We start from the raw sequence: 17,900 nt of genomic DNA, 5'->3' as shown, positions 1-17,900 counted from the left end.
ACTGGCTCCTTCTTCCTGCTTTTTCATTTCTTAATCAGCCTAGCTCTGGCCTTCACTACCACTCCATTAGGCGGGACACAAGCCACGTGTTATTTATGAAGGAGACAGCACATGTCTCTCCCGCTCCACCAGCTATCCGGCGGGAGTATTTCGGGGCCTACGGGAGTGAAATAACCTGGCTCTCCACTGTAGCCAGGTGCCGCCGCCGCCGCCACACTGCCTGTCATTCAAGTCACAGTGCCCAGCCAGCTTCCACGTCAGCCGCCGCTCCTCGGTGCCCCCGCCTCACCTGCGGCAGGCCCACACCCCACAGTGGCAGCCGGGCAGCTCGCTACTGGGCTCACGGGCTCCCTCAGATTAGCGACCTGCCCAGCGACGACGGGGCGGCCCCGGCAGCCCAGAACAGTGACACCCCGCAGCAATTTCCCCACTCTCCCTGCCGGGAAGGCCGCACTCGTCATAGGGAGGGAAGGGCGCCATCCCCACAAGAGTACTGCGGCCACCCGCTCCGAACCGCGGCCTGTCCGTGAGCCCACGACTGTAGCAGCGCCTCAGAGCCCCTCACGCAGCGGCGCGGAGGACGCGGCCGGCTCCGAGCCGGCCCCGCCCGCCCGGCCACGCCCGCCTGACGCGCCGGCGGCTCTGGCGGGCTGGAAGTGGCGTACGTGCACAGCGGGCCTCTGGAGTGGCGCCTCCTCCTCCTCGCCCCGGCAGAGCGGCGGAGGCGCGGTGGGTAGAGGCGGCGGCGGCGCCGGCCCGTGCTGCACCGGGCAGAGAGGCCGGCGGGGAGCGGAGTGCAGCCCCGCACCGCGCCGCTCCGCTCCCCCTCGGCCGTTCCGCCGCCGGTGGGGCGGCGATGAGGCGGCGCTAAGCAACGTTAGCGGCGCAGGGAGGGCGGCGCGGGCCTCCGCGCGCTGGAGGAGGCCGCGGGCCGGCGGAGGCGGAGGGGGCCGCGGCGGAGCCGGAGCCGGGCGGCCATGATGCAGTAAGCGCTCCTTCCCCGCGCGGCCGGGCGGGGGCCCGCGTTAGCGCCGCTCCCGCCCGCCTTCTTACATAATACGACCCGGCGGAGCGGGGCTGCGGCGGCACCACCAGCGCCATGGCGAATGACAGCGGCGGAGGCGCCGGTCAGGGCGGCCAGGGCGAGAGCGGCAGCGGCAGCAGCGGCGGCAGCAGCAGCAGCAGCGAGCGAGACCGGCAATACTGCGAGCTGTGCGGGAAGATGGAGAACCTGCTGCGGTGCGGGCGCTGCCGCAGCTCCTTCTACTGCAGCAAGGAGCACCAGCGCCAGGACTGGAAGAAGCACAAGCTGATTTGCCGCGGCGGCGGTGCTGCAGCGGCCGGCGCGGCAGGGGGCGCTACCGAGCCCCACGGCGGGCACCCCTCGCCGCCCCGCGCCCACGGCGGGGCCGCGGCGGGCAGCGGCAGCCGGGCGGGGGTCGGGAAGGGCGCAGCGCCGCCGTCCCCGGAGGCCCCCGCCGAGGCCGCCCCGCTGACTAACAATCACGTCCCCGCCGCTGCTGCAGCTGCCGGCGGTGAGGCGGAGGCTTCGGCCGCAGCCCAGTCCCCGTCGCCCTCCGGGGAGGCAGTGCTACTGTACCGGGACAAGTCGAACTTGTACCCGGGCGGCGTGCAGGCGGGTCCCGGTGGGACCGCGCTGCGCCCCAACGGGCAGACCAAGTCGTTGGTGCCGCAGCGGCTGGCGCTGGAGTACATCGTGCCCTGCATGAACAAGCACGGCATCTGTGTGGTGGACGACTTCCTCGGCAAGGAGCTGGGCGGGCTGGTGGCCGAGGAAGTGCGGGCCCTCCACCACACCGGCCGCTTCACCGACGGGCAGCTCGTCAGCCAGAAGAGCGACTCCTCCAAGGACATTCGCGGCGACAAGATCACCTGGGTGGAGGGCAAGGAGCCGGGCTGCCAGACCATTCGGCTCCTCATGAACAGCATGGACGATCTCATCCGACACTGTAATGGAAAGCTGGGCAACTACAAAATCAACGGCAGGACGAAAGTGAGTGAGTGAGGGAGGGAGCTGGGACCGCCGGTGCCCGGCCTCACCCTGCTCCTGCTACCGGGGGGGTTGTAGCGGGGGGGCGGGAGCGGGGCCTTGGAGCCGGCGCTTCCCCGGGTGCGGGCGTGTGTGCGCGCACGTGTGCGGCTGTCTGCGGGGCTGCGTGCGTGTGCGCACGTCCGTCCGGCTGTCTGTCTGTCCGTGCGGCTGCCTATGCGGGGCTGCGCTGTGTGTGTGCGCCCGCTGCCGCTCCGCTCCCCAGGGCCGGCTCATACTTGCGAGTCGTGTTCAGTTCTGGGCTCCTCAGTATGAGAAAGAAGCTCCTTTCTTTCTCTAGAGGGTCACAAAGATGATTAGGGGTTTTGAGCATCTCTGTCATGAAGAGAGAGTGCGGGAGCTGAGCCCTTTTAGTCTAGTGAAAAGAGGATAGAAGGGATGTCATTAATGTATGTAAATATCTCAGAAGTTGATGTCAGAAAGACGGTGCCAGATACATCAGTGTTGTCCAGTGACAGGACAATTAGCAGTTGCCATGAACTAAAGCACCAGAAGTTCCACCTCAACCAGAGGAAGAACTTCTTTATGTTGAGGGAGGCAGAGCACTGGAACAGGCTGCCCAGGGAAGTCGTGGAGTCTCTATCTGGAAGCATTCAAAACCTACCTGGACGCCTTCCTGTGTCATCTGCTCGAGGTGACCCTGCCTGGACAGGAGGGTTACATTGGATGATCTCCAGGGGTTTCCAACTCTCACAGTTCTGTGACCCACGCCCGGCCGTGGAGGGACCCCCAGCGGATCTGGGCCGCGGCCTCGACGGGCGGGTTGCTGTCCCGCGGGCAGCCTGGAGATCGCTCTCTACCGGGAAGGTGCGAAAGGGTTTGTTTGCAGGTAAAAAAGGTGATCTTCTTTATTTGCCTGCGTTTTGTTAAAAACTCCTTGACCTGGGAGCTTATCCGCTCCCAGGTGATGAGTATCGAAATCGGAGTTCTTCGTGGTCTCCCGAAAAACGCTGGTCAGACAGCTCTGACCAGCCTCGGGAAGCAGGGGGCTGGTTGTGAGGTGTCCCGGCAGTGGCGCTGGCTGAAGAGGGTGGAACCACTTGTGCACAGCGTTTGTAGGCATAAATGTGCCGGGTTTTGGTAAACCTTGGCTCAGGATGTGGCCTGCCAGGTGCAGGACTTAAAAATGTGGTCAGGAGACCTGCATCAGTGAGTGCCCCGGTGGCACAATAATCCCGTGAGTTACAGTGAGGCACTCTGGCAGATGGGTGTTGTGGCAGGCAGTGGAATCACAGCCATGGAGCAGGGTGGCTTTGGGCAGAATTTTTCTTTTACTCTCATTAAGTCACTTTTCCACAAAAATCTTACTCTTTAGCTCTATTTCGAGACCTGAGAACTGAGTCAAAATCTCCCATTGTATTAGCCTAATTGCGATTCCCTTCCAGTCCTTTAAATAAAATTCATGCTCTTAGTAGAGAACTAGTAATGAATATTCATCAGTATCTTTTCAGTTTAATTAAAAAAAAAAAAAAAAGAGGGGTGAAGCCCCTTCAGACTTTGCTACCTCTGTTAAAGCATAAGGAAGCCAGTGAAATGGTAGGAGTCATCCTGCCGAGGTGGTTGCACTGTCACAGATGGACTGTTGTTGCTGCAGCTGCAGGATCTCAGCTGGTAGGAAGCTGCGGGAGGGAGGGAAGAAGGGAGGGAGAAACTGGACAGCAAAAAACAGCCCTGGATTTGTTCAGGGCACGGGAAACTCCCTTGATAAAGAAAAGAGGGTGGGAATTTTTTTTTCTTTGCAATGCTGTCTTTGCATTTCTTCAGTTGAACCAGTACTGTGCTAAAACATTTCAATGGGAACATGGTGTAGAGTCCTCTTAGATTCCTGCAGGACTTTTCTAAGCCAACTTATCTTTCAGGCAGTCTTAAAGCTCCTCAAGGCTTCAAACTTGCACTCTAAAAATATCAGTGGTTTTGCTGGATTTCAGTTTTATGTAGCAAAAAGGAATACTTCTTCTGTTTTTCTGTGCAGTGGTATGCTTCTGTAAAAAATAGGTGCCAAGGCTTTTGGAATTGTAATCCTCAAGCACGCCTGTAATTCCTGGACCACTGTATTTTATGTTCCTGCTTGGTTTTTGAAATCCCTCTGTTTGGGAAATTGGAACAGGTGTAGGGATCAGATCAGTAAGAGCACAGTACTTTAGTCTTGGTGGCACAGAAATGCATTACTTTGTCTTCTTGCTTTCCCTTGCTTATTTCCCTGCAAAAGACAGTGCTTTTAGTGTGCAGGAAAGCTCAGTTCTCTAGAATGCCAGCAAAAGCAGAATGAAAACTGTCATTAACTCTCAAATATTTAAATATTTACTTCAGAGTTGAATAAACAGAAGCAGATGATACCCAGAGTATCACTTCAAATAATTTGTATTGTAACCATATAACTTGTAACCCACTGGTGATGTTGGCTTAGAACTTGCCATCACTTCTGTGGCAAGTGTCTATTGAAGTGCACTTCAGCTGTCTAGAAGCAGTGTATGAAAAAACAAGAAGAAATGGGTCTGAGGTAATATATATATCCTGAATCTCTTGGCTTGTAAATCTGCCTGTCAGGGAAAAAGCTGTTATGTTAATAGGATCTAATTCAAACATTTACATTCACCAGGGCCAGTCCACTAAGGCAGAGAACATGAAATAAGGTAAAATGTTGATTGTGACCTGAGATTTTATATTTTTAAGTCTCTGATAGGTGTTTTCTCTAGGTTACCTGGGCCACCTAGAACTGATCTGCCTAAACTGATGTGGTTCTACCTAGTCCCGAGTGTCAGCAAATTACTCTCCAGCCTGAAAAACATCTATACAGCACTTGTTATAAACTAGCCAGGTACCTTTGAGGTGTGTGGAGAGGGCAGCAGGTATAAGAGAGTGGCTAACTATTTACTCATCTTGGAAGTCCTGACTTACTGCATTCCTTGCTTTTGTTCTCTTTCTTTCCAGACTCTGCTTCCTTCTTTTCTCTAGCAGACAGTGGTAAATACGTGCATATTTGAGCTCTAGTGTCTTTCTCCTACTTCCTGTTGCTTTCTAGTTTTTACTTCTTTCATCTTTTCATAAATCCCCTTTTTTTTTCTTTGTCTTATCAGTTGCCACATTTGTACATGCATGTATTTCTGGTTTTTGCCTGTCCTGTTCTTATGTAACTAGTGGAGGTAAAAGTCTGGTCATCAAAATCAGGAAAAGAAATTGTCCTGAATCATACCCCAGCTGAGATGGTTTTTCTTCCTTCCCCATACGGAGCATGAAGAGGGGGTTAGGGGTGGTGTCAGGTTTATGATTTTTTTGCTAGCTTTTTCTTTCCTGTTTTGTGGACTCTCTGATCTGAAGCTTACATCATTTACTGGTCCTGGAGTCATACTGTGACTTCCCAGTTGTGGACTGTGTTCCTAATAATCACCATATAACCAGACATCTGATCCATCAGCTATTCTTCTTTCTGCTCACCATTACACCCAGTGCCAGCCGTCTCCTAAACCCTACCCTCTGCCTTTTGTTGCAAGGACATTAAAATAGACAGTTTGACAGGCCCTCTTGCATCCCTTTAGTTTTTCTTTCATTCCTACTTCTAAAAACCTGTTAGGAGACCAATCCTGTTCAATTTGCTGCATTTTAATGCTCTCCTCTCTCTGCTAATATGCTAGTGGCACCCATTGCTTCTCAGACACCTGTAGCTTAAAAAAATTCTTTATTTGTTACATATCGTGCAAACTTGCTTTCCTGCTTTTTCTGTCAATTGCTTATCTCTTACGCTGGAGATCCTGGAGTTTTCTGAAGACGTAGAGGACCCTAGATTAAGACTAGTCTGACTGTGCCCTATTAAATTAGATTCTCTCAAAGTTAGTAATGCTCCTTTAGAAAATAATTCTCTAAGAGTGAGTGCATCTTCTACCCTGCTGTTAGCTTTTTTATAAACTGGACAGAAGAGGCTCTCTGCTCTTGCCACTTATTTATGTTGCAGCTTTTCTACAAACATGTTGGATTAATATTACCAAGGAAAAGTAAGATTTATGGGTGTTCTTTCCACTGTATCTCATTCTACAAAATATAACTGTAAGCATGTGTGGCAATAAGAAGACAATGAAAGATAAGGGTGAATAAGGACTTGGCAACCAAGCAGGTACTGGAAAGTGATGGTGATGCCAAAACTGTGTTAGAAGAAAGGAAAGAAATCACAGGGACAGGTGTGCAGCTCGGGTTAGTCCTGCTCTGGTTGAAGATCTGTGACTGGAGATCTGGGCTTAAGAATGTCTGTAAAGTGGGGACTTTCCTGCAGTTCACTTGTGGCATGTGTGATTACACTGATCCTCCTGTATCATTCTGGAGATCGTTTCACTATCACACCTCAAAATTATTTCTTGGTAGAAAACTTACTGATCTAATTGCTTCCTAGTGATTGACCTCATGTATGGCCTTCAATTTGCCACTGGGTTGTGGGAAAGTGTGGATAGGTCTCTCTCAATCTCCCAGTACTCACTTGTGTTGCTTGACCTTGATACAGAACATGACCGATGCTCGTCCTAATCTGTTAGTTGTTTCCCTGACAGCAGCGCTTCTCTTGGTGATTTTGTTTTCTTGTAGATGAGTGTGCTGTCTGCAAAGGACTGTGTGGTGATCCATGGATACACAACAGCCCACATGCAGTTCTTAAATCCCTGTTGGGAGTAGAGCCCTGACATGTGACAACTATAGTTTTCATTTTTTTTTTCCTTATGTACAAGCTTTTTGGGTCCCAGGTGAAGGAGGTGATCAGAAGAGTGACTGGGGTTTCTCCTTCAAATGATCTTTTGATGGAAAAGCTCAGCAACATCCAGAAAATACTCTTGTTTACAGCCTACTTTAGCATTGCTGTGATTCTGACAGGTTCTTCTATTAGAGAAAATTACAGAGATATGCTGGTTTCTGAGGGCAGCTGTGTGGTGATCACAACTTCAAAGTGTGGTATGAATATAGTGTGTCCAAGGGTGGGGAGCACCACCTGTGACTGCTAGAACTTCTCCACACCCCGGTGTGTTAGGCTGTAGTTCAATGAACATTTTGGGCTCGTAGTGCTGGAGTAGTCACTCTTCTTTGCCAGCACAAGTATTTACATGGCCATCCTGTGAACTGGTTTGGGGAACTGATCCATCTGAAAAATAAACTGGCAAAAGAAGTGCTCCTGGTTCAGTGTTCGGATGTTTGTGCTGGCACAGAGGACTGGCAGATGGTGAGACTTTTCTTTCAGCAGCAATGCAAATTTATGCCAGTTTAAAGTGTTTGCCAAACTACAGCCTTAGTTTAGCACTTGAGTCTGATTCTCCCAAAATTTGCCCTTGAAGATTCAAATACAGTTTAAGAAATCTTTGCTAGCTATGTATTTTTTTTGTTTCTTAACTTTTCTCTTTTTGCTCTTTTGTGTCAGTGTGAGGTTTGGTTCTTGCCATCAGAAACACACACGTCTGTCCTCTAAGAATCTTTCTTACAACAATTTCATACAGAAGCTTTGCTTGTCTACCCACTAGGTGATCCCATATAGCATGTACAGAGGAAACATGTATTTTCTCCAAATGAAAATTGGTTTCCCCCATGCTCCCAGCTTCAAAATCAACCTGCTCTTAAGCTTTATTGGCTGCTCCTATCCCTTTTTCTAGAGTTTTATTAGCATAAAAGATGTTCTTGACCTCTGTTTCAAGAGAGAGCTGGATTGGTGTCATCTGCCATAAACAGTGCGCTGCAGCTGGCTTCTGTTTGCTGCTGGTAAGGAAGGTTCCTGCTCAGCCCCGTCCCCTTGTGTTTGCTCCAGTGCTTGTTCTTCTTGCTTTTCCAAGCCATTTTTGACTGTAACTAGAGTTCACATTTTTTTAGTCTACTGTTCTGGAGATAAGGAACCTGTAGCATTGTAGTTTGTGCTCATCAGTGATTTCGGTACCCTGTGGATAATTAATTTTTTCCTGTCAGTGATATCAATGATTTTTTGACTCTGTTGCTACTTTGATGTTCTGTGCTGTCTCTTCTGCACAGAATGGGCTCATTTAATACTAAGAATCAAGAGGGATGCTTCTCATAGTTGTATAGCTTGAGAGGAAGAGCTGTCTTCCCTTCCCTGTGGCCTCTTGGACTGAAATTCTTTGCAAGTGATGTCCTGCCAAGTCATAGGACTGTCTGAACGGCAGTTCTCAGATCCCTGGGTTTGTTGTATCAGTAACCTTGACTGGTTGGTTGAGAGATGTTTTCCTTTTTTCTAAATGGTGCCTAATTTCTGAATAGGCTGCTAGCTATTTCCTGAAAAAATAAATTGGCAGCATATTACTCTCTTCTGTGGTATTTACCGTGTTCATTAGATTTGTAATTCAGTTGGATAGCCTGTCTTGATTAATATCTAGTGGATCTTGGCTTGAACAGGCTAGGTTGCTATTGGAATTTTGCAGGATGCTGTCTTTCTAGTTGCTTCTGTGTTACTTGTACTGGGTGCTAGTATACATGTTTGTACCTCTAGGTATGTACATAGTGTACTTGGAGTTTAAATGAAAGCTTTCTCCTGCAGCAGAAAGTAAACTTGTTATAAAAGGGAAACGGATACTCTATATAAAGCAAAAATTTCTTCTTGACTATCCGGAGACTAAATAATTTCTCTTTAGGCTCCTGAGAGAGCTCTTGTACAAAGACAGCATTTTTATCAGTGTAAAAATTAATTTTGGGACTGTTGTGAGTGGGTTGGTTAGTGAATTCCTCATTAGGACACTCGTGGGGTTCCCTGGCTCTTGTGCAGCTGTATTTTGTTACTTTTCAGTGGGGGAGTGACTGCAAACAATGCAAGGACTGTAAAAGTGTTTTTTTGGAAATCAGCATACTCAGATTATATCAAATCAAGTTCTTTATTCATTGGCATGTTTTTTACGCTCCACTAAGAAAACAGTTTGAAAGCAGTATTTTTAGTGAATAGAACAGTAGAGTTATTTGACTTTGCAGTTATTACTGAGTGAAATAATTGTTATTTATGATACCCTTTTTGTCTTCTGCATTTGTGACTTACTTAGAGCCTTCAGAAGGAGGACTAATGCTAGTCTTTAAAGCCTTTTGGGAAAGTCATTTGGTGCTGATGAAATCCTTGCAAACTCCTTTGAGGTTCTGAAGGTTGTTGGTTAAGATGGGTGGTCAGGCGTATTTCCAGTGCAGGCTTGTGCCAGAATTAGCTGGTAAGTGGCAGTCGTAAGCTTCAGGTCAAAATCCACTCGCTGTTCCAGGGCAGTGTCTGTCAAAAATAGAGCAATGCTTTTATGCACGTAACAGCTGCTTACACTTGAAGACTTTCTTGTTCTTTGGTATTTAACTTAAAACTGCTTGAGAGTATTTTTGTTAGCACATGATGTTATAAATAGGAATCGGGTAGAAATGTGCATGCCTGCACGTCTGGGCAGAGGTTGTGTGTGGAGGTAGGGTGGTTATCGATATGTTGTGTGCACAGTGCTCTGACAAAGAGATGAAGTCCATACCTGTAGGGTAACTAATGGGGCCTAAAGAAGAAGGTTATTTAATACCCAAGGATTAATTATGTGCATTAATTTAGGCTCAGACCAGCTTAGAGCACATAGTTTGATCATGAAGGCATTCTGCATTGTTGAAATTATGTACACCTTTGAGGAGATGATACTGTGTCACCTTAATGTGCTGCGGTGAGAGCAAAGCCTGAGACTGCCTTGCTTTGTTTCAGCAAAAACAAACATGATGTTGAAAATGATACAAAGATGAATGCGGTGAGGGAGTTGTTGTTTTTTTGGGCTTTTTTTTTTTGGTCCTAGCAGGATGGAGAAATTGTTGCATTGACTGTCAAGTTAAAAAATGTACTAAATGCTGAAGACATTAGGGCCTGATATGTGTTTGTTTGGTTTGGTTTATTTTTCCTGGGTTTTGTTTGTTTTGTTTGATTTGTCTTTTTGTATGAAGATATTTTAAATCCGTTTCCAGGAAGAGCTTGTATTATCAATTCACATCAATTTGTTCCGTTGATAGCTTGAAATTCTCGGTGAGTTGGCAGAGGCTATAGGATTCTCTGCTGGGCATAGTCTTGCTGTGGTTTGCTGCCCTTCTGGTATGCCAGGGTCTGTTATCTTCCTGCTTGAGCAGGTCAGACGGCTGCAGTTATATAGTTTATAACAGTCTTGACATTACTTGTCAAATGAAACAAAAATGTTTCAATAGTAGTTTACCTGACCATTGTGGTAATGTGGAATTTAAATTGCTATAGATTAGACTTGTCCCAACTTTGAGGCAGCAATCCTCATATGTTTAAGTTCTCTGTACTGTGAAAAAGTCCAGGGATGCAACATGTGTAAGGTTTCCAAAGTAGTTTATCAATGGTTAATAACATATCTTTCTTGTTGCTGCTCTCTGTCTTGTTCAAGCATCTGTTCAAGCAGCTAAACCTTGCCATGGGTGCCAGGATCCCTCAACAGCTTCTGCTGTATTGGAACAGTGTGTGGTCTGTTCTCTGCTGAAGGCATTGGGCCCTTCCAGTTTCTGTGGTTGCCGCATTGTTGTTCAGGCAGCTGGCATGCAGCCTTACTGCTGTGAGAAAGGAGACTGGGGCCAGTTGATAAGGGCTTCTTAAACTGACTCCTTTTCGGCTGGCACTCTGGATGATGCCCAGTGAAATAGACGCTGGCTGAATTGTACCTCTGTTTGGCTTAACCTTATTTGTGTGTGCCTTAGCCCCTCTATGACAGTGCATCAGCCAGGCAGTAGTGCTGTTCATAGTGGAGGATTTGGTCTTTCAGGTCATATAGGGAGATGCTGAGAGAGCTGGGACTATTTATGTGGCACAGGAGAAGGTGTGAGGGGACCATACCAGTGTATACAGATACTTGACAGGAGGAGTGAAGGAGAGGGATCCAGACTCTTGGCAGCAGTGCTCAGTGGAAAGGCAGTGGGTATGCTGAGATGCAAGAAATTCCATTGAAATGAAATAAATGCTTTTTCCATTGTGATGAACCAAGAAGCAGTTTGCTACAGAGATTGTGGAGTCTTCATCCTTGGAGATACTCAAAACCTGATCAGTGGTCACCCAGCCTGCTCTGGGTGCCCCCCGTCTCAGCAGTGGGCTAGAGCATGTGACCTCCAGAGGTGACTGCCAAATTTTGCAATCTGTTAAAATATTTTTCCCAGCAATGGCACTGTCAGTATAAGTCCTGCTTATTGCATCTCTGAATGAAGTTACCAGGAGTCTGTCTTCCTGCTAGTGTCATTCACTCCCTAAAAGATCATTGTGGTCAAATATGCCAGTAATGTAACTGTTTGAAATATTCCTGTGTTGGATCCCTTTTGGTCATCCAGGTGGTCACTTTTACTCAGTCTGTGCTGCTGCCTCTTTCCTCTTTTCTCCCAAGTTGCCTGTTTTTCCATTCATGTGTGCATATGCTCATAGCACAGTCCTTTCCTAGCAAAGCTTGCTAATACTAAGCATGTGTACACTCCACAAGACTGATTTAAGCAAATGTTTAAGAAATTAAAGTCAGTTGCCTGTAAGGGATTCATACTTTCTCTCCAAAATTACTTTAAAGTTACATATGATCTTGAGTCCACTTCTGTACTGAGAAGGCATAGTGCAACAGGTATAGTTATCTTTTTCTTGCAAGACAGACAGAAAAATGAAATATGCTGTTTCAAAGCCACAAACTACCAAAAAGTGCTTTTACTTTTAATAATTCACATATTTTTACTTTTTTTTTTTTTTTTTTTTTTTGTAACAAACATCTGGCCAAATATTCCTTTTGGTACATTTCAGTTTTGTTTTACTTACGAAAAATTCCACCCACTCCGTATTAAAAAAAAAGTGTGGCGAGGGAACATTTGAACTGGTAAGAGTCAGGCTTACGTATTTTGCCAGGCTGTTGAATGAATAAAATACTGCCGCTCTCAAGTTATGATCCTTACCTCTTCCATCTACTTTATAGTCATTTTCTTTCATCTCTATTCCCCACACATACTTGCTGCTCCTGCCTGCTCCCATCTCGCCTGTGCTCCCCTGGGGACCTTGTTCTGCAGCAGTGTGTTCCTTTCCTGTTGCGGTAGAGGGGAGGGAGAAGGAGCAGGTGCTGAGAGAGGCTGCCTGCCCCAGCAGGGGTGCAGAGACCAAGGCTTGCCTCAGTTGCTGCTCTCTGCCAGGTACGGCAGTCGCAGGCACCCTGTCAATGGCCTGTCCTCCGCAAGGACTGTGTGAGAGAGATAAGAGCCGTGTGCCTCTCGGGAGTGTCAGCTTGGCCATCCCTACCATATATCTAGTGGTAAATTGAAGCCAGATGGAGTTGTGTTCATCTGAAGTGACCTTCTGGATGAACTAGATGCTAGGCCATGAATTGTGGGTTAAAGCTAAGCATTTTAGAGGACTACCCAGTCTTAGTGAAAAAAAACCCTAAAATTTAAAGCCATTTGTTCTTATTGTTCAGATGCTGAAGACCCACCCTGCTCAAAACTAACTCTTTTTGCATTCTGGCTAATTTGGTTTAGGTTCTAGCAGGCTGCCTTCTTGTGTTTCCTCAGTGGGAGTTCTCCTTTATCAAATGTCTGTTTCACACAAGTATTTGCCATCTGTTATGTAGTTGTTGTAAATAATCAATAATTGTTCAGTATTTAAAGCTTCAAAGTGTACATAAGTTATGTTCTCATATACCACTGACTTCTGGCAATTGAGGAGCTCTGAGACAGAGGTTGTATCTAGACCACTCTCTGTAATACGTGCAGATGGATGGATACATTTGCCATTAATTTTTGTAATCTTGTTTTAAAAGCCATTTGTACTTTTGGCCTCTGCAACATCCTGTAACAGCGAGTCCTGCAGTTTGATTAGATGGAAAAGGAACTTCCTTTTGTTTAAAACCCACTGATGGTGATTTCAGTGTCTCTGGACTGTATTGTGAAAACTCACTTCCCAGTAGTTTACTTGTCATATTCTTTAAAAAAGTCTGGCACTTGCTTGCATGCATTTTTTCAGCTGACACGCTTTCCCTCCTAAATTGAAAAATTGCAGTCATTTTTGTCTTTATCCAGTGGGTACTGTTTCATTATTCTAGTTATTCCTGCTGCACTTCTGTGCAGCTTTTCTGGTTATGCTGATCAAGGTAAGGCAAGCAGAAGCACAGTATTTAATGTACGAATATATCCTGATTTTGTATGCTGGCAGGGTGATGTATTCTGTGTTACCTTTCCTTCTTTAGTGATTTATGACACTTCAGTTGCTTCCTCTGCTGTGCTGACGTGAAGTTCTTGGGAGAACAGCCTGTATGTACTGAATTTTTTTTCTAAAGTGATGGTATCCAGTTTAGAAGACACCACCGTATAAGAAAGCTTTTTTTCTTTTTCCCCCAAGGGGTATTTCTTTGCACTTACTATTTCCTGAATTTCACCTCCTGTTTTGTTGTTTAGGCAGCTGGTACCATTTTACACCCTTCCCTGTGCCTCTTTGCAGCCAGGGCTGGGAGGGCCTGCAGCGTATTTAGGTACTGCAGGTAAACACCATCCCTCTGCTCCTTCACCCCTGTTTCCCAGGTCATACAGAAATAGTACAGGTTGTCTGGGAATCCTTCTGGTAACACCCCATTTTTCACTAAAAGGAAGTTAGTTTGCTGTAGTGAAGTTGCAACTGGAATTTACTACTTTATTGGTCTTTCCTTTGCCTGTTCCGTTATTACAAAATGCCTTGGAAGTAAGATCCATTGTTCAAGTGCTATATATTTTAAAATGTTCAATGTTTGCATTAAAATTAATGGGTTGAGTAAATTTGCATTAAATCTCTGCTATAGCTTGGACAAAATGACATGTAATGACTCTTGAAGGCCTCCTAACACCTGGCACAGACTCAAGAATAACACAGGAGTTCCTATACTGGAGTCCTGACTTTGTCATTTTCCTTAGTGAAAATAGAAAATGGGAGTTGTCCCACTCATGAGCCAAGGCTATGCCAAAATTATATTTTAAGAGGTAATAAGATAAACATACATTATTTTTACCTGTTTAGTCCTATAGCTTTATAAAGGACCTTGTAAACATGGAAAATAATATTCCACTGCAGGACATGCAATGTAGATGAAGATACTATCAACTAGCTTTATTTTCAGTTTAATTGTCTCATATAGCAACTCGGATTTTGCATATTTCTGGTTTTTACTGTGTCTTTTACTCTTTCTACACTCACATCCTGCTACTTTGAAGGAACACACCCACTGAAAGACAAAGCTAGTAATAAATGATGCTTCCTCACCATTGAGACTTCGAGTTCTGCAATTCAACTTAGAATAGCTCCATATTAAAACCCCAGAGAAAACTTGCCTTTGAAGAGCAAAAATTCCACTGCACCCCTCTGCCTTCCTCCCTGCCCCCCCCACCCCTTCCCTTTGGGAACAGCTTTCTGGAGAGAGTGATGGAATTCTTCAGGAGCTCAGTAGGGAACAGAATTTGCCATAGATAGGAAGATGGAGTCCCTTTTGAGAATTTTTTTTCCTTTGAAAAATCTGTTACACTTTCTTTTTTTTCAGCATCTTGCCTTCATTTTTAAGGAATGGTTATCTTTGTTTGGGAACCCTTAATTAAGGATTGTCTTTACAGAGGAAGTAAATTCTTGTTTTCTGGAGTAACTCTGATGTCTTCATGGTAGCTATATCACGTTGCTTGTATTGATCCTGGAAATAAAATGTATCAATCATTTTACTGATTTTTGTGTGCTCCAAGTAGGGGGATAAATTGATCAATAGGCTTGAGGGCAGAGCAGGCATTCAGAGAGGTAAGTAGCTTTTTGTAAGGCCACCCCCATGCAAACATTTTACCTGGAGTACAGCTGATGTGAGCAGCCTTCTGCACGCAGTGGGTGGATATGAGCACAGTGCTGTGTGTGGAGCGGCTGCTTTTTTCTTATCTTTGGTTGCAAATCTGTGTGCTGAGAGTAACCTTGGATGTCCAAGATGCTTTGTGGTGTGGTCCATTAGGGGGCTGGAGGACACCCAAAAACAATTACAGCTGAGGCCTGCTGAGGTATCTCACTCATTAGTGCTTGCAGCTTGATTTCATGGGGTTAGTAGCAGGGTAATCGCAATTAAAACCCGTGCTGTGGAGCTTGCTCCCTTTGTTATTGCAGCACAGGATTGGCAAGGGCATCCACTGTCCACAGGTCCTTGCCCACTCCTCCCCTTCCTCCTTGTTCTTCCCTACAGCCTTTCTCTGGCTTCACATGAGGTTTCCTCTTCTTGGTTGCCCATCTTCAAACAATGTGACTTTGAGAGAATACAGAAAAAGTTTTGGGGTCTGTAGTGTCTTTAGTATAAAGATAAAGGGCCCTGTACTACACATTGCAGAAATTAGCAAATCAGTTGGCTGCCTGCCGATAATTTCTTGAAGGGCAGTCTCCTATTTAGAAACTGCTCCCCAGTGTTAGTGTGCAATACTAGATGCAAATTTTAGGACACGTGTTGTTTATTTCCAACAATTATATAGAAAATTTATTTCAAAACACAGTTTCTGCCTGAAAGACTATTTCTGCCAATCCTGAAATCTGAAGCGATTGCTTGCTGACTTGAAGGGGAAGTTGACTCTGTAGAAATCTGGAATCTAAGATTTTTAGAGTTGGCTGCTGTTCTGTTTTTTCCTTAGTTCTTGTGATACTTGGTGTTATTTTTCCCCCTTTCAATAATGCAGACTTTTGTCTGTGTCCTTTTGGTGTCTTCTTTCTTCATCTTCCTTTCATGTCACTGTATGTTGTCTGTCCATCAGTAATTTCCACTGCTGTTGCCTGAGTTGATGATGAGTTCATAGCTTGGGTATGAGTTGTTTCAGGTCATTTGCAAACTGAGGGAAACACTTTCTTGTCATCCATTATGCTCTTGCCTCTTTTTTCTTCTTTTCTTTTCTTTAATTGGCACAACGTTAAGCTGAGAACAGGCTTTACTTAAGCTCTGCCGATCTTGCATGTAGGTTGCATAAATATGTGCTGTGGAACTGACGTGACACCTCTGATCTAGGCTACTATTGCTAATCCCCACAATCTCTCCCCAGTGGGTACTGTAGATTGCAAAGCCCTAGCTGTCCTTTGGTTTACCAGGAAAGTTTCTGCTGATTGGATTTTAAAGGACATACAGATAAACCTTTCTGCAAAAACACAAAAAAAAAAAAAAAAAAAAGAAAAAGGAGGTGTGCATATCCCTTAAATTAATTATTTCTAGATGGGGTGTGGAATAGTGTATTTCTCTTTCTTACTAAATACAGTGCTTTTAAGAAGGTTTAAGAGTATGTAAGTGCTGGCTGTATGCTAACACAGCTGATGTGGAGATTTTTTGACTTTCTGTGTGAGCATTTGAGGGGAGAGGTCCTGGTTCTGTGTTCTTCTGAATGCCTCAGAAGAGGGTTGGGGAGGGAAAGTCTCATTGACAAGTTGTTAAAGAGGAGCTGTCTTGTTCCTTTCAGGTTTTGTATACCATGGCTTTTTTGCTAACATCACCACTTTGTGTTGAAGTTTGGATTCTGTCACTTTCTGATTTTTAGAGTGGAAAATTTGGAATTTGAAGTTAGCGTGTGACATCTAACCACAACACTTGTTGAGTTAAAGACAGTCATAACCAATTTGATTGACAGGACCCTTTTCACTTAACATTAACAGGCTTTTTAGTTGTTCACAGGAAAAGACTAATCTATGGAGAAACCTACTTGCCTTTTGAGAAGGGTGAAAAATTATATATATATATATATATATATACACACACACACACTAATGAATACTATTTTTGTTGTTGAAATAGTGGCAAAAGTGAAAAGATTTTTTTATTAGGTTGGTTTTCTTCATAGCAGCTTCCTAATGCCAAGTATAAACAGACTTGGAACAAACCAGATGGGTCCATTTTAACCAATTTATAGTTGATAATGCAGCATGTTCTATTTTTTCCAAGGCATGAGAGTGATGTGTTTTTCCATCACGCTGGTCTCCTGGGCCAGTGGTTATGGTTGATGGGGAGACTGGGAAAAAAAACCTGTTGAAGCATCACCAAGGAGCTCTGCAGGAGGTCCTAACCTAGAGATGATCTTGTTGCTGTCATGAACATAAACTCACTGTATGGTCAGTTGAATAGGCATTTCAGAAGACAGTGGGGCTTTTGTATCGGCCAGACTAGCACAGACAGTTTCCTCAGGTGTTTTTGACTCCCTGGAGTTAGTGTTGGGTACGTTCAGATCTTTCTCATGCTCACAAGGCCTCACGCTCTTAGAGCAAATACACTGCATTCCTGAGCCACTCTCCTTCCACTGAGCCAGTGCAGCCTCCGTGTTTGCAGCAGAATGCCTCCATAACCTGAAATGACACGGCTGGCTCTGCTGGGACATACAGAGAAGGGGTGGGTTTGGGAGTCACTTTTCCGACTTGGCATGCCAGCACCAGCAGTCCTGCTCCTGGTGTTTATGTTCAGCCTGTAGTGCTGCATGGCCTCAGCTATTCCTCAAGGCTTTGCCCAAGGACTGGTGGGAACTGAGACAGCTGGAATATCAGTAGATTTGTTTAATGCCTGCATGCATTCGAACTGGATACACTGGGTGATCTGGTTAAAACAACAGAACCCCTAAGTGTTGTTTATGCCAGCTGAGAAAGAGGCCCTATTACTGGACTGTGGTGGAATTGTAAAGAAAAGCTTGGATCGAGACAGTTTATGTGTGAAAGCCCATAAAACATAGCATGGGCAGAGTCAGCATTTTTTGCATTTAAATTGTAGGTGGCTTGAAAGCATATTACAGACTGCTCGTTGCTGTTTGGCTTTAAACCTTAGATTTCTGTGCAGTGCTAACATAAATTAAATCTCTCCATAAATAATGTCTAATAGCATTTCAGTGCATAGTT

General features: G+C 45.6%; 1 protein-coding gene across 1 annotated transcript in view; it reads left to right on the top strand.

Moving 5' to 3' along the window:
- Positions 1 to 954: 954 nt before the first annotated feature.
- Positions 955 to 17,900, top strand: part of EGLN1 (egl-9 family hypoxia inducible factor 1) — a 34,147-nt gene continuing 17,201 nt past the window's right edge. The window contains exon 1 of the mRNA XM_009092845.4: positions 955 to 2,014. Within this exon, the coding sequence (XP_009091093.3) occupies positions 1,100 to 2,014 (915 nt within the window). The 5' untranslated portion in view covers positions 955 to 1,099. The remainder of the gene's footprint in view (positions 2,015 to 17,900) is intronic.

The sequence above is a fragment of the Serinus canaria genome, chromosome 3 (assembly GCF_022539315.1).
Source record: "Serinus canaria isolate serCan28SL12 chromosome 3, serCan2020, whole genome shotgun sequence".
NCBI lineage: Eukaryota > Metazoa > Chordata > Aves > Passeriformes > Fringillidae > Serinus > Serinus canaria.
This window is presented reverse-complemented; position numbering and strand designations above follow the sequence as displayed.